Genomic DNA, 22,579 nt, shown 5'->3' with positions numbered 1-22,579 from the left:
CGAAATGTTAACCTCTATTTTCAGCAACGCATGCACACGTCGTATAAATTATCTAAGGTACATTTAAACGTCTGCAATACCACAATACGCCTTTTCTTATACCTTCATGTGTCCCAATAGACAAATTTATGACTATTACGCGGGATTAGTTTATTAAAGTACTTTTTATTTTTATAGGACTGAAGATGACAAGGAAATGTTGGACGGTCAAGTGAATTTTTTGAATTCAGTTATTGTGGACATGCAACGGAAAAATGAGCAGCTAATGGCGCGAGTACAAGCGCTAGAGGGAGCCACTGTGCCCAGCGAACCGACGCTCCTGTGAGTAAATTATTAAATACCAGTGGGAGGCACAGGTTGACGGCTAGATTATGGGTACAATATCGGCGCCTATTTCTGCCGTGAAGCATTAATGTGTAAGCATTACTGTGTTTCGGTCTGAAGCGCGCCGTAGCTAGTGAAATTACTGTGCAAATTAGACTTAACATGCTATGTCTCAAGGTGACGAGCGCAGTTGTAGTGCCGCTCAGAATTTTTGGGTTTTTGAAGAATTCGGAGCGGTACTTCATTGTAATGTGTCAATCAATTGCCATCAGCTGAATGTCCTGCTCGATTCGTCCCTTATTGTCATAAAGCGTGGTGCCAGATCGACCTGTTATAGTTAATAAATAATTGTATATGTTGGATAACTAATTACAACAATAATCACGACCACTATGTTCAAGAAGCATCCTTAAACAAACAATGAATTCAAGCTCTTAAAGGTTGATGCATCCAATATACGATAATTTATATTTATACAGTTAATTATTCACTATTACTTTATACAGTTAATTATTCACTATATTTTATATTATTAAAACACCATTCATATATTTGATGCAGCACTTTACAAACTTATTTGTTATGTATATTACAGCCATTGTAAAATACTCTATTTGATTGAAAAGAGTGGCCGTTGAGTTTCTTGTATGGTTACCTCACGAGCTCAACTTTTTCTGAACCTTTACCACATGTATATGTCGCAGGGATATGATAAAAACAGTGATTTGATCATATCCCGGAGGATGTTAAAATAACAACACGGTTTTATCACTTCTCGAAACAAATCTAGCGATTTGACCAAATGCCAGAGTTGGTTCCGTGAAATGAAATCTCCAACAACACTTCTTTGCATATCACAAATAGAAGTGAAATTACCAGCTACGCGTTGTCTGCATAATGTATTTTACGAATAGCAATTCATACTCAAATCTACGCCTGTATTTGATTTTGTCCTTGTGGCTTTTTATGGTTACTACGTAAAATAAGCTCTCGGAAAACTGGACACGTTAAAAATAAATGTGCAATTATTAGGAATAAGATAAATTCGTTTACCCTTCTACTCAGGCCTCAAAGTCGCTCAGAGGGTAATAGAGAGGGCTTTATTCGGAGTTTCCCTGCGAGATCCGTAGGAGAACCAATGTGACATAGCCCGGATGATTGTGAAACTGAAGTGGAAGTGGCACATAGTTCGACGGACAGATGTTCGTTGGGGCAGTAAAGTCCTCGAATGGCGAACACGCTCTGCCGGAAGATGCAGTGTTGGTACGCCCCTCACAAGATGAATCGATGAAGGTCAAGATCGCCAGAACAGGTTGGATGATGGCAGCGCAGGATCGATGGTCATGGAGATCTTTAGGGAGGCGTTTGTCCAGCAGTGGAAGACGTTTCGGGAAATGATGATGATGACCCTTCTACTCCGTATGCGCCAAATCTTACACTACATTGGCGTTGTCTGCGTGTTTATACGTTCCCTTCCCTAAAATATGGTCGAGGGAGACGATGGCTGGCCCATGCGTCATGCTCGTGAACGGGCACTACTCTGTGGTGGCAGGATGATCCTGAATCCAGAAACTGTTTTTTTTTTTAATATTTTAAAAAATTTAATATATTTTGTGTAATTCTACTATACTCAATAACTGTACTCGTAGTACGTACTCAGTAACGTAGACGTGACATTAAAAAGAACTCCAAAGAAATCAAGTTTGAGAAAATAGATTCCTGTTAGGCTCATCAAACTTAGCCCCCCAAAAAAACAATTTTTTTCTATTTTTGAATTTTCAATATCGCATATCGTTAGTTCGTAGTTTGTTCTTAATTGTTCGCTATAAATAATTGTTTGTTCTTTTGTTGTTTATTTAAAAACAATTAATTAAAAACATACCCTTTAGTTAGCCCCCGCCCCCTGTTAATGGGGGGAAACGCCTACTATTTGGTTCTGGCACTCGCCGGCCGCTGCCGCGGCACGCTACGCTCGGCTCGTGCGTTGTTTTAACTGTTCTAACATAACCTAACCTAACCAATTTTAATGAATTGCAATTTTTTTTAAATAAATAAATCGAAAACAAACAAATATTTATAGAGAACAATCAAGAACAAATGGCGAACTAACGATGTAATAAAAAAAAATAAAAAAAAAAAAATCTGGGTGGCTTACTTTCTTGAGCTTTCCTGTTATGCCTTGAATACCTAAAGCAAATTTGATTTGATAGATCGAGGAAATACTTCAAGCCACATATTATGGAGTATTGCTCTGATCAAAGGTCTAATGCAGAGAGTATGAGCGAGTACGATTTGAACGCTACTATAAAGATAATGTTATATTTAGCAACGGGCGTAAGCCGCGCGCGGTGGCGCCGCGATTGTTTTGCGACATCTGCGATATATTCGACGCGCACGACACCGAGGACTGTCCCAAGCAGGCCGTGACGCCGGACCAGGCGCCGCCCTCTACCGGTAACAAACAGAGACCTCCGCCGCGCCCCTACTGCGACATTTGTGAAGGTATTTATTAATATCTAGCTGTTCCAAGTGTACACTTCTCTCCCAGCTGACTCACCATGGTCTACAATCTTAGAACATGGATACTGGGTAGACCATTTTAATTCCCGCGTACGAGTATAGAGGGCGGTTATATACAATTTATAAATTCTTGTAAAATGCTAGTTTTATTTCATGTAATGCATAAATATTATAAAAATTAAAGGATACGCTACTATTTCGAATCAAAATATTTTTGACGTGCAAAGATCAATAGGTTTTTATAACTGCACTAACTTAAAAAGATGGGCCAAAATTGGATCTACATTATTCGTATAAGTATTAATATTAGTATTATTATTAGGTTTCTATAGCTATTTAAAGTACCTACTTCAACTAACAGATGGCATCTTGCTCTGGCTCAGCTTGACGATAGAGATTGATCTCTATTTCCTCTATACAAAACGTACTCCATGCGGGTCACACAGCTTTTGGAATTTCAGCATACTCTATGTATTATTTGACCATAATCATAAACGAGCCGATTAAGATCGGGGGATTAGAAGACGGCCAGTCTTCAGCTCTGATGAAACTTTTGGTTTCCAGTCAAACTTGTCTGAATCGAGCTTTATCACCTAGGTGGTCTTCCTGAAAGGACCATTTTAAGACAATAGGATGTACTTACGTTTCTTGACACACTCCGTGTTAATTGTATGTTTTGACATCTAATTCACAAAATTTGGCTCTTGATAGATGATAGCTAACCCCGGTAATCAAGATGTACCTACTGTTGACAAAATAAGAAGGTCTATAGCTTTCAGCATACACTCCCGTCAGTAGGTCAGTAAATAGAATAATGCTATGATACGGGAGTACCCCTTAAGAAGTTGTTGTGTTTTTACCAGCCTATTCATGTTTAAATGTCTCTTATAAACTCCTAAAAATAAATACCTACTCTATGGTCTATGCTAACAAGCAGGATTTTCACATCACTGTGTAGTCAGTAGTGCTATCTCAGCAAATACGTTATATTTCATCCCAATCCAATTAAATCCTGGATATTCAACACAAATTGGCGCGAAAATGAGAAAGGACAAAAAATATTTTACAGAACAGAATGACAGGATCCAAATTATTAAATTTGTTTTTTTTTATTGCAAGCCATGATATATCCTGGAAATGTGAATTGCGTGAGCAAAAAGAAAATATTATATTCCAGTAAAAGTAATTACGTTAATATGCGTGCTTCATTTGAACTCCATAGACTTAGAAATTTAGAAAATGCCTGGATTAATCATTACTTCAACATATTTTTTTTGTTATTTTCAGTGTTTGGTCACTCAACGGAGAACTGTGATGAAGAAGAGACCTTCTAATATTAATAATTTATGTTGTTTTACCTCAAGTGTTACTTGTTGTTATTTTAATATTATTTATTGTTTACCTAAGAAATGGTATTGTTTCATCTCGTGATGTTGAATTGTTTGTAAATAGATATTATTGTACTTTAAGTTTTAATCATGCTGATTTGATCGATTTTACCTAGGTGTTGGGATGATTTCATATACATTATTTAATTATAATGTATAATGAGAAATAAGACTGCAGGCACAAAATAATTCATCACAATCATGGTTTTAATATTTATTATACGCCATTTTATGTACAGCAACACATTACAGGTTTTTAATAAAGTCAAATTGATTATATTATGTTTGTATTATTTAAATACTACCTCAATTATCATGAACTGTTTGATCTATTAATTTCTTAACAGAGGTGCTAATTGTATCACTTCAATTAATATAAACCATGTTTAAAGTGTGTCGGTATTTATGTACTCACAAACTACACTTCTTTGCATAGCAAAACAAAGGTAAAAATCTTCGTTACCATAGCTACCTGCGGGCCTACCATGAACTCTTATTGCGATTCAATTGACAACCTAAAATGAACTGCTTTGCTATTTCGTACCACGTCCATCGTAGGTGATCAGAGCTATCTAATTTAGGTTGACGTCAAATCAAGTGATTAAATCGCAATGATGTCAATTGAATGTCAAAAATGATATCAACTGAATCTTATTAATGAAATTTAGCAATTGAATCTTACTCTTATTAATGAAATTTAGTTCGTTCATTCATTCGTACCATGAGGTTTTATTTCAACCTAAACTGGATAGCTTATTTTGCCAAAGCGACCGATTCGAAAAAAGTTGCTACTTGCTTAGACGAATGTGAATCGTGTTGTTAATAACTTTTAAAAATAGTGAAAACATAGAAAAGAAAATTTTATTGATTAAAGATGAGATGAGAATATTTTATTGGACTTTTTTGTAAAACAAAATACTGAAAATAAATACCAATAAAGAAAATACTAGAGACGAGGCAATAAGGGCCCGGGCTATAGCCTATTCGCAAGAACGAATTAAAAAAAATGTACTCTGTGGTCCTGTCAAATCAAACATCAATGGAGGACGGAGGTGCGTTCATAACTCGTTATTTTTACGAAAACACATAAGCAAACATTTAATTTGTAATTCAAAGAACTATATTTATTTATATTACTATTATTTAATAAGTACAAAAAAGGGCTTAATGGTTTATAATTTGACGCAATTGCGCAATTTTAAAATGTATTTTCTACGCAAAAAAACCGCTAAAATCATATCATTTTAGGTTTCGAAACGCAATTTTATTTCGTTCATTCTTCATATGCGATCCAAACGCCATTCAGTAAAAGGCACTTCGTGGTACGAATGTTAGTGATTCAGTTTGGGTAGTGATTTGCTCATAACAATGAGCAAATGATTCTGCTTAAAACTGGTTAGGAAATCTGCCATTCCATCATTATAGTTCAGATACACAAAAATAATTGTGATATAATAAAAATCATAACATTACATGAGATATAAAAGGGGTTTCATTGTGAAATTGGCGTTTTGGATTACTTGCTGTTCTTTGGTTAAAAATAAAACCTCCTTGTGTTCAACAATCAAGATTTTAAAAATAAATCATTGGATTGTTTGACTCAATTTTCTTTTCATTTGGCTTTCAAGAAAAGATGAAGAATGTATTAAAAATGAGAGTAATTTTTATATATATGAGTTGTGGGTAAAAGGCAAAAACAGCTATTGACTTAGTATACTGTAGCATGAATTAGATGTAGTTGATGGAGCTTTAGTCCATTTACATATTAGGGAGAAATGTCATAATTTGAGGTTAAGTTATGCTTTTTTCTCTGGAATGGTGCATTACTTTGTAATAAGAGTGGTAACATTATAATTGTGTACTAAAGCTCTATCAACTACAATATTTTATACCTCCTATTTCATGCTATGGGATACTAAGTTGTAACCTCTTAACTAAAAGCTCAAAAAAATTAGTAAATGGTAAAAGAAAGAATTACTAAGCTCCTCAATTTTATTGATTAAACTTAATTTATGCTTCTCTCTTGATAACATTCATGCAGTAGATGCCTCAGCTGCAGCAAAGTTCATTAAATACTTTTTGAACATGAATCAGTTTTAAATATTATGTTTGGTAAGATAATCCTACATTTACACACTTAAGTTTTTAGGTAAGGGTTAGTTAGATCTTCTTCATAGCAAAGTTGTAGTTCTACTTATATCTTACTGAACAATTTTATAGCCTACAGCTAATCTAATCCATCTTTTTTCTCTTTAATAGCTTCCTGAAAAGAAAAAACATTTTTATTTTCATATCCAAATTGTGAATTAATCAAAGACTTCCACCCGATAATGTATGAACAATTTTGCTTTGTCAATGTGTGTGTTAGCTAGTTTAATATTCAAAATATTAAATGGGCTAATTCCAAGCACCTTACCATGCTAACCCTACTTTTTCTCATAAAAATCACACATTAATATCATTCTAGTAATTTCTATGAAACTGTATGACCAAAGTCAGAGACATTATGAGACAAGATATATCAGATGGCTTGCAAGCTGATAACTGGTTATACTACTCAATAAATCATGCAATCTTATTAAAATATGTACCTTAAATCTTTCTTCAAACAGTGATAGCTCAGAAGTCAAATCAGTAATGGCATTCATAAAGGCTTCTTGTGGGGTGTAATCTGATGTTGTTTGTATGCGCAGGACAAACTTGTGCTCAAGGGGATGAGGTACTTTATATCCAGCAAACAGAACTTTAGGATCTTTCAGCAGTTGGCTAGAATAAGAAATATAATTACTTCTCGTGATTAAATGGACATATAGTAATAACTACATTCAATATTAGATTTATATTCAAGCCTATTTACTGCCTAATCATATTGCCAAGTGTGTGATCTTCCTTGTTAACTGTGAATATAGCCGCATTTGTAACTTTTGTATCTTCTTCCTTTTGCACTCTGTAAACAAACTATATTAGTAACAAAAATATTTAAAATACTCCTGATGATGACCTTAGATTTATCTTGAACACTTACTTCTTTTCACCATCGTATAAAAGAAATGATTCAAAGGTAGGCGGTGCGTTCATTTTAGAAACTTTTAATTTGTTTTACTTTTCAACGTATTTTCTATAAAACAACAAACAACCTATAATTATCTCACGAAGTCGAGGGTTGATGTTTAACATTAATAGTATTTAGTAATACATATTACTATAATAATATTATGTACAAAAATAATAAAGCTAACACAACCGGGGAAACCGCTGTCCGCTGGGCGGCGACCGGCGTTGACAACTTGGCAGTTGACACATGAAAATTGTTATTTTTATTCACTTAGAGCATGGCCATGGGTAACAAGACTATCAGCTCAAACCCAAAATACATAAAATAATAATAAATAAAAATCATTTTTCATTAATTGTAATAATGAAGTCATCCGCAGAAAAATTGCCTTAATATTTGCCTTTGTTTTAATATAACAGCTGTTTTAGAGCCACACACACGCCTACACAATGTCTACACGCCGCGATGGCAATCGTCCTGATGGAATGACTGGTGGCTTGAGCACGGGGAAGGGCGCTTGTGTGTTCTCATGTCCAAGTTACTTCAGTCGGTGCCAGGGCTCATGGGATTATTGGTCTCAGTGAATCATAAATTTTTGTGCTGTTTGGTGTCGAGGCACTTGGCACGTGGGACTCAGAGACGCGGAGAATGTACAAAGTAATATAAACGTGCCATAAATAGGGCTACTGGAAACCCAAGCACTAGAAGCTATTTCGGTCAACGGATTAGCCTAGTTTAAAACGCAAAATGCTGCTAGTGTTCTTGGTCGACTTCCCCGTAACGATAGTTTTAATTTTATTAAATCAGTATTTATTTTATTTTATTTATTTGGAAAACCAACAGCTTTAAAAACTTAAACGATACTTAAGATAATTACAGAGAGCCAATTATAGGTTTCCACAATTAGTGCTAGAGTAGAAAAATTTAACTGACAACGTGAGCATATACAATTTGAAAATTACAATTTACATTATCATTAAAGTTAAAGTTAATGTAAAAACTCAAGAAGATGTAGGGCTATTAGTAAAGAATTTGTTGGCTAAGGTATGTCTTACAGAGTCTACGCTTGAACAGAAGAGATCTAAATTATTATCACTACTTGACAGATTGTTGAAGCTATTACTTGCTCGCCAAGTAAAAGTATTTCTTTTCTATATTAGGTTAGTGTGATGAAGTCTTAGTAAATCATGCTGTCGCAGTAATCTAACAGGGGTATTGAACTGAAGCTTAGCAAGAAGGTCTGGGCAGTCAATTAGCCCTTGGGCTATTTTTAAAAGGAGAGTAATATCGGCTATTTCTCGACGATTCTTTAAAGGAGGTGATGTTTACTGCAAAGATTGAGGTAGTCATCAGAGCGGTATGTGACTTTCACACGATAACAAAGATGTTTGAGGAATTTCCTTTGAATATTTTCGATGCGGTTAACATACTTCAAGTATGATGGGTTCCAGAACTGAGAGGCGATTGCTCCTGACAAATGAACAGTACAGAATTTTTAAAGTTTTGGTATTTTTAAAGTCTTTTGAGTTACGTATGATGAAACCAAGAGCTCTAGAGGCTTTATTAACTATTGTATCCATTTGAGTGTCAAAAAGTAACTTTGAATCACGGTGAACACCCAAATCTCGAATAACACAGCTACGTTGAAGTTTAGTACCTTTAAGCATATAATCAAACAATAGGACATTACGTTTACGAGTGAATGTCAGAATGTTGCACTTAGACGCGTTCAATTCTAACTGATTTTGAAGGCAATAGTGTTCAAGGCGTTTCAAATCAGATTGCAAAGACAAAGCATCAGATAAGGATGTGATTTTCATATATATTTTCATGTCATCCGCAAAGCATAGAAGCTGTGAGTGATGTAGGCACCTGTATATGTCGTTTACAAATATTACAAAGAGCAAAGGAAAGAAAGGGAACCTTGTGAGACGCCACTAGGGATAGGAACCCAACTAGATATGTAGTTGTTAATGACCACTGCTTGAGTTCGGTTATGAACATATGACGTGAACCACCGCAATAAATCACCGCTGATGCCTATCTTTTTGAGTTTATCAATAAGTATACGATGCTGTATCCTGTCAAAGGCTTTACTGTAATCAGTGTAAACTACATCCAACTGGTGACCATCAGCCATAGCATCGGTAATACAGGAATTAAGGAGAATTAAATTTGTTGTAGTTGACCTATTTTTTAAAAATCCGTGTTGTTGGGACTTGAAAGATTGTTTTAAGGCAAGACTGACCTGAGAATAAATTATTTGTTAGAAAAATTTGGATACTATACATAATTTGGAAATAGGACGGTAATTTTCAATATAGTTTTTGGAACCCTTTTTATGAATAGGTGTAATAAAGGCGCGTATCCAGATGGTAGGGACAATGCCCTCAGCTAGTGATCGTTGGAACAGAATTGCCAGAGGGACGGCTAAAGTACTAGCACAATTAATTAAAAAGATAGCTGGCACATTGTCTGGACCTGCAGATTTAGAGGGATCCAAATTTAAAAGAAGATTTTTTATTCTACGAGCGCCTACCTCAATATTTGATATGGATGAAACATTTTGATTATCTAAGGTATTTAGAGAAGTAGCAGTAGAACCTGCAATAAAATTGCTTAAGAAGAAGTCAGAAAAACCATTACATATATTTTCACCGGAAGTAAGCACATTATTTCGATATGACATATTATTTGGAATATAATGCGATTTTGATTTATTTTTAAAAAATGACCAAAAGTTTTTTGGGCTAAACGTAAAAGAAGCTTCAACTGACGAAATATATTTACTATAACATTCTTCTTCTAAACTTCTAACTCGAGCCCGTAAATACTTAAAAGCTTGTTCATCGGCCTTATTTCCATATAGTCTTAATTTGTTTAGATGTTTATGTTTCTCTTTGATTAGTTTTTTAAGGCTCGAGGAGTACCACTTCGGGAATCGACCATATGAAACAATTTTAGAAGGAATGTGCTCGCTGATCACTTTACTACATACTTCATAGAAATAATTAACTGTGTCATCGTACTCCTAGAGTTTCGTTCGTAATACCAGTCCGTGTTCTCTAATTCGCAGTTTATTGAGGTATAGTCCCCTTTTTTGAAAAACGTCTTAGTAAATGGATTAGTAAGCAGAGGTTTGTATACTAAAAAAATATTTTTATTAAGAGAGCACCATGATGGTTGTCTATGGGCACAAGAGGATCATGACAAAATCAGCCACCTGTACTGAGTCGTTTGTCAAAACTAAGTCGAGGGTACGGCCGAAGCAGTTACGCACACCATTGAATTGATTAAGCCCAAGCGAGGTCATCTCGTCAGTCAATAAGTACTCGTCATCAGATGATACGTTGGTAGGTACCAATGAACCATCGGGACCACCGGGTCCCGATGGTTACCGAGCCAGCTAGTTCTGGCTACCGAGCCAGTTAATATTGCTAAGGTTGAAATCACCTACTAATAAATATTTATCGTCCGGATGGGCAGCAATAATATTGTTAAGATTGTTTAAATAATTTGATAATTGCAGAGAGAATGAGTTTCCCAGGTTTTGAGTGCAAATATAGACCACACAAACATGTAGATTAACATATTTGTTACTTCAACCTAGTTTTACAGCTAGTGTAATTCATAGGTCTTCTGCCGAAGAGCACAATGCGGGCTGTGGCCGGGCTTGTAAATCTTTCCGCGTTGCTATTAGGACGCCGCCACCAAGGGTCTGACCCCTACTTGAATAGTCACGGTCACGGCGCCATACTGAATACCTGGTATCGAATAATTCACTGTCATATATGCTATCCAGAAGCCAAGACTCAGTTATGATAACAGTATCAAATTCCTGTGTACATACGTTTCTATAAAACAAATTAGTCTTAGTCCGTACACCCCTTGCGTTTTGATAATAGATAGACATGTCGTTCAACACGTCTTTAGCTATTACTTTAGTATTCAGCATTTATAAGAAATGAAGCAAAAGCAATCAAAATACATAATAAACTTCCCACATATCGTTATAAGCAAAGCAAGTGAATAAATAAAGTAATTAAGCTATAACGTTGAACAGGGTAATTAGCGAGCCGTAGGTACAATAAAATACTTAATACGCACAAGCAAAGCAGTAACATCACAAATGAAATACTAGTGCGAAGCGCGATCACTCGGTATAAAAACTGGTTTTGATTGCGACGACGCAAGACGTGCCAGCCAGAGATGACAAACATTTCAAAGCAGCTAACATTTTCTAATAACAAGAATTGATTAAACTGAAAAATAGAAGTAATGAGTGCGTTCATGTAAACCGAAAGCAACACAAATTTAAAATAAGCTATGAATATTTGTTTAAATCAGTCTCTTTGGTTATAACTTTGACAGGTGACTTGTCGTTTTTGCGTATATGGATCTTGCAGAACTTCACCCACACATATTGCTATCCTTTCTCTTTGGCAAATTGTTTAACTTTATTGAGCAGTGTTTTGCTATCAGCTGTTAAGTGATAGTTGGTAAATATTCGCTTCTGAATGTACTCACCGCGATAGCCTAGATCACCTGCAACTATAATTTTTTTCAATCTTGCCGCAGCTATAAAAATCTTCCTTTATATATCGGTTTAAGAAGTTAATCACAATATTTATTTCTGAAGAATTAGGTGTTGGAACCCTAGAAATATAGTTAATCTGTGTTTTCGGAACACTGTAATTTACAGTACTACACAGGCTCTCAACAATAGTGTAAAGGTTCTCACTTTTGTTTACCGGCACGCCCTTTACCTCAACATTATTGAGTCGTGCCCACTGATCTCTATTGGCAAGCTCTTGCTTTGCTTTGCCGATTTCCAGTAGTGTAGCATTTAGGGTATCCTGTAGAATTTGCACCTGTTTTGAGGTTTTTTCGGACTCTTGTAATCTGCTTTCTAAATCCTTCAATTTAGCATTGTTAAATTGACATGCTTTTTTCAATTCCGCAAAGTCGGATTTAATGGATTTAATTTCCTCGACTAGTTTTGGTAGAACAGTGAGTTTTTGTTTTACCTTGCTTAACTCGTTCAAAATAGCGTCTAACTTCTCGTCTCTACCTGGCGACGATGAATCTTCTGATTTACATTGACATCGAACACCTTCACCGACACTAGCCTTACATATTTTGCACTTCATTTCAAAAGAAAATGTTTGGCACCTCTGAAAACTTTACGATCGGTAATTTCGTTTAGCGACGACGTACAAACTCTCTGTGTGACTTTTGTCAGCTGATTGAATTGATTTAAATTAAGCTTAAAATTTATTTAAATAAAGCTATAAGATATTTGTTTGAATTGATTCTTCATTTTTCAATATACTCGATGACAAGAAGTTTCTCTTCCTGTAATGTTAATGGGCAAAAAAAACCTTGATGTAGGTTAGATGACTAGATGACTCTTGACAACTTGCTATTTTGTCCATAAACATATGACAGTGATTAAAACCACTAAAACAGACTAATAATTTAGATGACTAAATATATTATAGGTTTTAGATTAAGGATTGGTCTCCGCTGCCCTCCAACTAGATAACGCAAGCGTAGTAGCAATGTGCGGCAAGTAATATTACGCCCATGTTTGTGTACTTGAGCCAGTCTCGAACAATGTGTGACGCTGACGTGCCACATGTTCTGTTAAACTTTGCTATTAATTCGAACTTAAATAGCCGGGTTGCGTTGTACCTAAAATTTGGTAAAAATAATGCTAAAATAAATACGAAAGTTAAATATAAAAATTAAAAATAAAAAGAAAAAAAACTCGGATAACATATTATTATCAGTAAGTAGTAATCTAAGTTGTAGGGTACTATAACATATTCTACGGTATGCTTATTGCAATGATCGTGGCGTATTTCGTAGAAAATATCGTTGGTGAGGGGTGTTTTTACCTATGCTTCTGGCAACCTGACCTTACAACCCATAGGCGCCTAATGAAGGGCGAACGCTTGTAGATACCACATTAGGAACAAATGGATATTATGAAAAACCACAGTAATAGCCGGTAGCAGTTGCTTATGAAATGTAGTGAATATAAACTAATCATAAAAAATTTATTTAAAAAAAAAGTATTTGTGCAAAAGAATTTCCTTGAAATGTACTTGTAATAAAGACTTTTTGAATTTCAATGGCGTTGCGTCGTGATCATTACTTGACCAGTGAGTGTTCCCGTAGCGTCTATTACGAATGTGTAGTTATTAGCAGTCCACTGAGTGGTGAGGACATGCTTGAACTTGTTCGAATCCAGATGTGAGAAGGTGGAAACCGCTAAAATTAACATATACTTATATAAAAGTATAAAACTTTCCCAATAATTATGGAAGGCAAAAGGACGTCTGTTCCCTGATGGTAAGTGAAGTTTAGTGAACACTTATGCTCTCTCCGTCTATTGTAACACCAGAGGGATCAGTGAATATTATATTGTGAGCTCTTAGGTACCTACTGACTCATTCTACTTCTAAGCTATTAACATAATTTTTAATACATTTGCTATAAAGTAGACTTCCATGAGTATCTGCAGAGTTATTACACACTAGTGTTTTTTTCACTGTACAAGTACATTTTTTTTTGTTTGGAATGATTATTTTATAGCGTAAACACTATAAATACATGAATTATATTGAAAATAAATATATTTTGAATTGAATTAAATTATTGTCATTCAATTGGCTGAATGCATAGAAATCGTTGTCACATAAAAAAGCTTTTTTTTTTATTTATTTACAGCATTAGTAACAAGAACATCAGCTCATCCCAAAAAAATATTTAAATATTTTTTTAATATAGTCGATTACTAGAAAAACCCTCGTTAGGTTTATTTGCTTCGCTTGCTTATTTAAAAAAAACTTGATGTAGGTAAGTATATCTTAGATAATTTATAGGTTAAGACAGTCTCTTGCTGTTAGACAACCGATAAAAACAGGCCAGGAATATTAGTTATTAATGTCCATGACAAGATACGTCTTACACTTTGCCCTGTACTTTCGGGGGCGTAAAAAGTATAGGGGAGTCCCAGGCCCATGGGTGTCGTAAAAGGCGACTAAGGGCTTTTTAGAAGTGGGAGAGTCACGCTGCCGTCTTATGACGTCAGCACAATCGGGCAGACTCGTCCGGGTCAATTACCATACTCGCACAGAATACCGGCGTGAAGTAGCGGCCTAGTGCCGCTATGTTTCGAATAGGTTAGTGTCGAGGACCGGAAGCTATCCCTCCCCCCCCCCCCCCTCCCCCCCAACAAAATATGAGAGCGGTCTTGAAAAAGGAAAGTACCCCAGGAGGGTACCGGCTCCCTCGAGAATCCCTCCCCGAGCACTCTCGCTCGGGCTGGTCTTCGTATTCTGGGGAGGGCACAGAACCGCGCCTGACCGAGGACAAACGAGGCAGTAACACCACGGCACCCCGCTCAACGTAGACTTTTGCAATATCAGGGGAATTCACTCCAATTTAAACGCCGTCCACTACCACCTGGAGACGGCGCAGCCGGCTTTGTGTTTCCTTACGGAGACGCAGATATCTCGACCTAGCGATACGTTATATTTAACGTACCCCGGGTATAATATTGCGCACATTTTTTTGCCTCATGCCGGGGTATGTATGTACGTTAGGGAGGATATCTGCTGTCGCCGTCTCGGCAATTTTGAGGGTAGGGACCTGTCTACTCTCTGGCTGCGCGTAGATTTAGAGGACCGCGTCCGCATCTATGCGTGTGTCTACAGGTCCCATAGTGGTAACGCAGAAACCGATCATCTCATGGGCTGCGTTCAAGCGGCAATTGACGACGTGCTTGCACAGATTCCCTCCACTGAAATCGTAGTCTTGGGTGATTTCAACGGGCACAATGCCGAATGGCTTGGATCACGCACCACAGACTACGCAGGGCGATCTGTGCATAATTTTGCATTGGCGTATGGTCTGTCCCAATTGGTTGAGTCACGAAAGCGGCTCCCGGATGTGGATAGCCACATGCCGTCCTTATTAGATCTTCTGCTGACTACACATCCCGATGGTTATCAGGTCTTGTCGGCGCCCCTCTCAGAACGTCCGACCATTGCCTGGTCAGGAGTGTAGTGCCTATCCGACGCCAACGTCGCAGACCACCAGCGACCTGCCGCGTTTGGCACTACATTCAGTAGATTGGGATAGGATGCGTTGCTTTTTTACATCCTACCCTTGGGGCAAGGTTTGTTTCCCTCCAATATTTTTATACCAAGCTCTGTAGTTCCGACCGGTGGCAGATCACAGCACTGGTTCGATGCGTCAGTTAAAGCAGCATCTGACTGCAAAAAACACAAAGGATCCGAACTGCAAAGTTCTTAAGAGGAAATATAACCGTGCCTCCAGATTTTTAAGCGGCAAATCGGTCGTGCGAAATCGAAGCAAGTCGTCAAAATCGGCCAGCAGCTTTCCAGTTACCCGATCGGAACACGCAAGTTCCTGACGTTGTCGAAAGCTGCTCTTAGTAACTTCAACCAGCCGTCCCTGCCGCCGTTGCACATGAGAACTGACACCCTGGCCCATACGGCAAAAGAGAAAGCTGATCGCCTTTGCGCTCTTTTTGCCGCCAACTCGACTCTTGACGACAACGGAAAATTACCGCCGACCATCCCGCGGTGTCAGAGCTGAAGTACCTGAAGTACAGTTCATCAACAGCTCTGTTTTCGTTGGACGTCAGGAAGTCGAGCGGGCCGGATGGTATTTCTCCAATCGTGCTTAGAACGTGTGCCCCTGAGTTGACGCCGGTGCTGTCCATCCGATCCATAAAAAAGGATACAGTTCGGATCCGGCAAACTACAGGCCTATTCACTCCAAAATCATGGAGAGCACAATCAGCCGCCAGCTCTTGGTATATCTAGAAGGACACCAGTTGATCAACGACCGACAGTACGGCTTTCGCCATGGTCGGTCGGCAGGAGATCATCTGGTTTACCTAACACATAGATGGGCGGCGGCTATTGAAAGCAAGGGGGAAGGTCTGGCAGTTAGCCTGGACATAGCGAAGGCCTTTGATCGTGTATGGCGCAATGCGCTCCTCTCAAAACTTCCATCATTTGGGCTTCCCGAGAGCTGGTGCAAGTGGACCTCCAGCTTCCTCACTTGGCGCAGCATACAGGTCGTTGTCGACGGATATTGCTCGAACCCGAAGCACGTGAATGCTGGAGTGTCCCAAGGCTGTGTGCTATCTCCCACGCTGTTTCTTGCAATGCAAAGCAATGTATGTTGGAGGTGTCCAACATATCATTGATATGCAGACGACAGCACTGGTGATGCCGTATACCCGGGCCTTGCAGGTCTCTCTCGGGAAATCGTCGACCGTGTGTTGGTGTGCATGAATTGCTCAAAATAGAGGTTAGTTCAAAGTTAAATTTTTTCGACGTTTCCACAGCTGTCACAGTCTATAGATGTATAACTGATCTAAGGTTAGACTTGACCTGACCTCCATTTTGCTTCCCTCATTTTGTTATGATTGTAATTTAAAGTCAATGTAAAATAACACGAAGCGTATGTTATAAAATTTTAAAGATGTCATTGAGTGTCAAGATGCTACGCACACAAGCATCTATTAGGTGACGTAATAAAAAGCTTGTTCTTCGGTAGTGCGGTATATAGTTGGAGCGCAACGGAGACCAATCCTTAATCTAAGTTACTATGTTATTATTGAATTTATTTTCCTCGTAGACCGTGCAGCGTAAAACCTGTGTACCTTCGTGTTAATGTGCGAATCCACTGCTATCCAATAAACCCGTGTGTGTATTGAGGGCCGCGATTCGGCTCGCATCTACAAATTGCATTGTTGATGAATGGTTACCCCCTTAGAAAGCAATGTACTACTTCCTTAGCTTAGGAAATAATTTTTTTTCTCATTAAATCCATCATCCCGCAAAGGTAAAAATGAGAAAATATATTAAAACAAATTTACAGCAGAAAACACCGTTTATTTTATAATTATAAGAGAATTTCAGATTGATAACCTACATACAGAATATATTACTAGAAAACACAATCTAAGTAATTAGAATTACACAATGTCTGATCGGAATTTTCACGTCATAGAATATACAATAAATAACCATATCTAAGTACATAACACTTTTTAGATTGATAATTAGATATCTATATGGCATGTGATGTAGGTACCTTAGGCAATATTTCAAAACTGGCAACAACAGCACAAGAAAATTAAATTGAACGGCAGTAAATATATCTACTAACATCTTTCTTGTAAATCTTAATAATTATTGCAGTTGAAAAGCTGACTTACAGCTGGGTGTGCCAGAATATAACGAGAAACGTGATAATGATCATGTATCAATAAATGAATATAAATAAACAATGCATTTAAAAATAAATAATGGAATAATGATAGTAAGTTTTGCCAATTCGAATGTTATATTAACAACCAAAAATCTCGCCAATAACGCTGTTTTACGTTTCTCCAAGAGATACACCGACATAACATCAGCAAAATCTCAATGATCAGAAACACAGTCAAGAGTGAAAACCGATCATGAAGACGTATTACTTGTCTCTGACATGACAAGTTGTGGGCATAGACATAATCATTCTTGACCAACTAACTGTAGGTGCATTCGGTAAGACAATTTCGAGTCTCTTAAAGCGGATTCAGCGCTGATATTATCAAATTCGTATTCTCTAATGTCAACGCTTTCTGGTGCGGTTATGATATGAACTGTTTTCAAACTCAAACATTTTGACCGAGATATTGGTCTAGTGTGGACTCGATATCGATATATCGATTACATTATTCGTTTATCTGAGATGCAAGTCAACCTTGGGTGATATTCGTTCGATTGATGTATTACCGAATGCGCCTCCTGACCAGATAATAAAACCAAAAATCAAATGAAAAACGGTGTATTGAATACGAAAGTTATATTGATACCATTAACAGAGGGAAAAAAATGACACTGACTATTAGAAGTGGTGTTGCCATCAATTTAATATCATTCCCATTTGTCATCAAATTCTAGTAACCCACAGTAAGGATAGAAATAACGCCATACATTATCTAGAAATAAAACTATATAATTTCTACGTTTATATAGTCTAGCGAGCCTAGCACAGTTGACAGTTATACAATTGATATCAGACATAAAAACTCAAAGCTCGTAAATCATTTGTAACAATATAATCATACAACATATATTCGTCTTAGCTAATGAAAGTTTAACTTTATTGTAATATATTATTATAAACCACCTACTTTAAATACATCAATGCATAATATTGCTATAAGTTATGCAAAATGAGGTGAAGAGGACCTTAATATACATGAAAGTAGAAATAGATAACTAATTGATACGAGTTCAATTTTACGAAAAATATTTTAAATATGCAAACGACTTTAATTATAGTTCGAAATGAACTATGTCACGAACATGTCTATGGTATGTATTGTCTATGCGGGTATGTTAAACTTTTTGGAAGTAATCCTAAAATACAATATCGATTTTCGTTGTCAATAAATTCACAAAGCAGGGTAATACTTACAGGAATAACAAACGGCAAATGTTCTGGAAGCTAAACTGAATAAATGCATACGAGGCAGGTTTCTAGAAAAATAATATTAAATAAACGGCCCAATTTGTAATTTGTATTATATAAGGCCTTAACCACGGACAATGAACGGCGGCGATCGAATGTTATCGAAATGTCCCTCTTCTCGCCCAAAGCCCCGCCAAACTAACTCGTTCTCTTTCGTTCGCCGTCATTCGCTATATGTGGACCCGGTAAAACAGGTAAATATGTATGAAATGAAATAAATTACGTTATTAAAACAATATTACTTTAACACTTACAAGCTATTATCTGTTAATGTAATAAAATGCTATAAGAATTGACACATAAGTATATATTTAACTATACTAATAGTGTTTATATTACAAAATCAGCAATTGGTAACAATATGCATACTATTGATAAGTAGTTTTGATAATACTTTCTTTTAATAATTATGATATAAATATCCATGTACAATCTTGACCGTTTCCGATATAGCATGGGCCATGGCTGAAGTAATTTTACCTACTTATTAAGATTTTTCCCCGACTACAGCTCTTAGATATCTATTGAAATTGAAGGATATTGAGCCATATAAGACTGATATCATTTCAAAATTATTCATCCAACTCATTTTAATGTAAAATCTACTTAAAAGCGCCATCTTTTGACGCCCGTCAAAAGGTGTGAAAGGCACGCCATGAGTTATATTTTGGGGACTTCACTTCAGCCATAAATTGATATAGAAAAAACTACTAGTGAACACGATAACGCCGCTTACAGTAGACACTAAGAACGGAAAACGCTCGAAATATTATATAATATTAGAATTATAAGTCAACAAGAGATCATTGAAAGCTGACTAGAACATTATTGCCTATACTAATATAATAAACGCGATTCTAAAACGATCGACTGACCGTTGACGCGCGTTTGAGATACACTTGTGCGATAATCTCGAGCCGAGCGCTGCATGGCAAATGCTCGCACGCGTTCGCGACGACACAGCACATCTTTCCCTATAAACGTATATAATTGGTGTCATATAAAGTTTACTTACACCCTAAAGACAATGAAATAGGCAACTAGCAAGTGACAGCGCGATGAAGTATACACGTACACAGTAAATGTTACAAAATGCTTGTGGCGAACAAGATGGCCGCCGCGACGGCCGCTAGTGTTGCCAAACACAAGCGAGACAATTGACGGGCAAGTGAAAATAAAACATATAAATGACCTCGCGTGATTCTAACGAGAAAAAGTAATTTTTATATATCAATTTTCCTTACTATCCCAAAGGCAACTATAGGAAATCCTACATTAATTTAAAACTCACTAATTTACGATATAGTATTTGTTAAAATTAACATTGCTTTCATTTACAGTGGATTCAGAAAGCGATGCCAAACCGTCCAGTCGCTCCTCGTCTTTTAGTGCCGTTATAAATCGACATGCATTATTCAACACTTTCTGTCATTAGATGGGCTTCATAACTCAAAGTGTAACTCTGTAATGTTAGAATGCTGTAAGCGATTAATATGACAATTTATTTAAAATTACCCTAGCTACAATGTCTAGTTTATCGTCGATCTGTACAACAAAGATCAATATTAAATACAGGAGGAAACAAAAATAATTTCTTTTCCCAATCCCACCGCTCGGCATTCCAACTACAGCTAAATTGTTTTTGAAAGCGCCGAGAAACTGCGATCCGATTGTGAAAACTTGCCGCACGTCATAATATACTCTACACAATAACAATTATAATTATCATTAAATTTTAAGATTAACTAAACAACAACTGCATCTACTATCACACATTCGAAAGTTTAAAACAATTTTATAAATTGTATTGAACATTATTGCTAGTTCAACGACGACGGCGATCGACGCGACATCAGCGTGTTCCGTCATCGAGTACCGGACGCCGGCGCCCGGTGGTTACAAGGTGGACGATGCCGGTATCGGATACCGGGGATGAGTAAACACGATAATATGATACACACCGATATCAGGTACGCGGTATGATTAGTGACCAGACACCGAGATACACTGTATACTCTACACCGGTATCGAACACCGAGGCATGGCTAATTACTACTCGACACTCATCATCCGAACCAGACACTGACACGTACATATAAGCTTGTTTATCATGTATCAGCATCAGTCTGGAGACACAATACAAGTAATAGAACAGTATCGTAATTCAACGGTCTCTTTGAAATAATATACTGCGTCTGGGCGGAGCGACGTAGCTAATTTAACTCGGTCAACTCGGTCAGGCTACTACGGCGTAGCTACTCAATAGTTTTATCTTCAAGATTGCGTAGCGGCCGTGTAAATCGTGTGTATGCGTCGATTCGTGTTCTCTAGTATGACGTCAAAGTACTGTTCTATTACTGTATTGTGCTATAGGCGTTCAGTGCACACGACACAACCCTGAACGGAGTATGCTGTGCCGCTTCGTTACAAAGTACTCAAATCATCAAGGACAGGATATACACACAAATATATAACACGTTCAAAAAATAGTTATATAACCCGCGCGCCATCATGAATAATATTGTACCAAATTAAGTGTTTAAAATGATTAAAAAAAAAAAAATTTTCTGTCATTGCATCTAGTTTCGCGAGCTAGTTTTGACGACAGTAGGGCTCGCCTCATCCCGCGCGGATTATATATTATTATGATTGTGTGTCCGTCAGATCAGAATGTTATTTCACAAAGTGTTACAACACTTTGCCTAAAATATTTCCCTTATTTATGCTACAGTATTAAATAAGGCGTAAGCTGCATTGAGGTCGAAAATTGTTGTCCATATCCTAATGCTTTCCTATGGTGACAGTGTGACTGATTAGATACTCTGGTGAAAATATTAAATCTGTTGTCACTTGTATGACTCAATGATACTCGTACAAAAGATGCACAATATTTCATTCAAACCATGCCTCATAACATTCCGAACCGACCTATCGCTTACAAACGTTGGATAATATCAATCAACTTTCTCATAATACTATTCACCTATATGATGAACGGACACCAATGCGATCCATCACATTACGGTCTCGTATCTAAACTTCTAATGATATCTCGAAGGAAGCTTTACTGGTGTGATAACGAATTTGATTTTAATTAAGGAACACACGTTATATTGAAAATTACTATATTGCTACGTTAGAACATTGTATGAAGGAGCTACGATACAAAGCATTTTAATACAAACATAATTCAAATACATATGAATATTAATACAACTAAGCAAATGCCAAATAATTTCATACTACCCTCATTATTGACAAGAAATAATAATCTTAGAACAACAATCGACTCTGAAAAGTAATATGGCTGTCTAATATTATTATAATAATTGTTGATTATAATCAAATAATGTTGTGATTACAATAATAATATGTGTGCGTTTCCCTAATGGTGATTCATATAGTACATAATAATATCCAAACGGGAGTTAAAATTAAACAACATTGATGACGCAATGCATCATAATAACTATTATTAATGTGAGTACAGATTATACGTAACATGTTATAGCTAAACAATTCCCGAGGGAGACAATGAGCGATTACAAACAGAAGTTCATGAAAGACAACGCAAAATAATTCTGCACACTGATGGATGCCGGATGTAGCACGCGCGCCAATTATGCGCAACATCCTCCATTACCAGCCTGAGAAAGATAAACTTATTAAAATCTGAAACATGCATACAAAATAAGCAATAATAAAAAAAAAATGGCAAATC

The 22,579-nt window shown here is 36.8% G+C and overlaps 3 protein-coding genes across 15 annotated transcripts in view; 1 reads left to right on the top strand and 2 right to left on the bottom strand.

Moving 5' to 3' along the window:
• The window catches only part of LOC126967520 (restin homolog), a 100,093-nt gene extending 95,582 nt beyond the window's left edge, over positions 1-4,511 (top strand). For all 11 annotated transcript variants that reach the window (XM_050812016.1, XM_050812013.1, XM_050812015.1 and 8 more), the window contains 3 exons: positions 178-321; positions 2,651-2,826; positions 4,132-4,511. In XM_050812016.1, coding sequence (XP_050667973.1) covers positions 178-321; positions 2,651-2,826; positions 4,132-4,178 — 367 coding nt within the window. In that variant the 3' untranslated portion in view covers positions 4,179-4,511. The remainder of the gene's footprint in view (positions 1-177; positions 322-2,650; positions 2,827-4,131) is intronic.
• Positions 4,512-6,210: 1,699 nt separating this feature from the next.
• LOC126967601 (DNA-directed RNA polymerase II subunit RPB11) lies at positions 6,211-7,509 on the bottom strand. The gene is made up of 4 exons (XM_050812134.1): positions 7,258-7,509; positions 7,090-7,179; positions 6,824-6,998; positions 6,211-6,495 (listed from the first exon to the last, which is right to left on the bottom strand). Exons 1-4 carry the CDS (start codon positions 7,308-7,310, stop codon positions 6,460-6,462), a joined length of 354 nt encoding a protein of 117 aa, XP_050668091.1. The 5' UTR covers positions 7,311-7,509; the 3' UTR covers positions 6,211-6,459.
• A 9,698-nt stretch (positions 7,510-17,207) lies between these two features.
• The window catches only part of LOC126967578 (syntaxin-1A), an 83,542-nt gene continuing 78,170 nt past the window's right edge, over positions 17,208-22,579 (bottom strand). For all 3 annotated transcript variants that reach the window (XM_050812110.1, XM_050812112.1, XM_050812111.1), the window contains exon 9: positions 17,208-22,505. The gene's annotated coding sequence lies outside the window, so the exon portion shown is untranslated. The remainder of the gene's footprint in view (positions 22,506-22,579) is intronic.

Source organism: Leptidea sinapis, chromosome 13 (assembly GCF_905404315.1).
Source record: "Leptidea sinapis chromosome 13, ilLepSina1.1, whole genome shotgun sequence".
Taxonomy (NCBI): domain Eukaryota; kingdom Metazoa; phylum Arthropoda; class Insecta; order Lepidoptera; family Pieridae; genus Leptidea; species Leptidea sinapis.
This window is presented reverse-complemented; position numbering and strand designations above follow the sequence as displayed.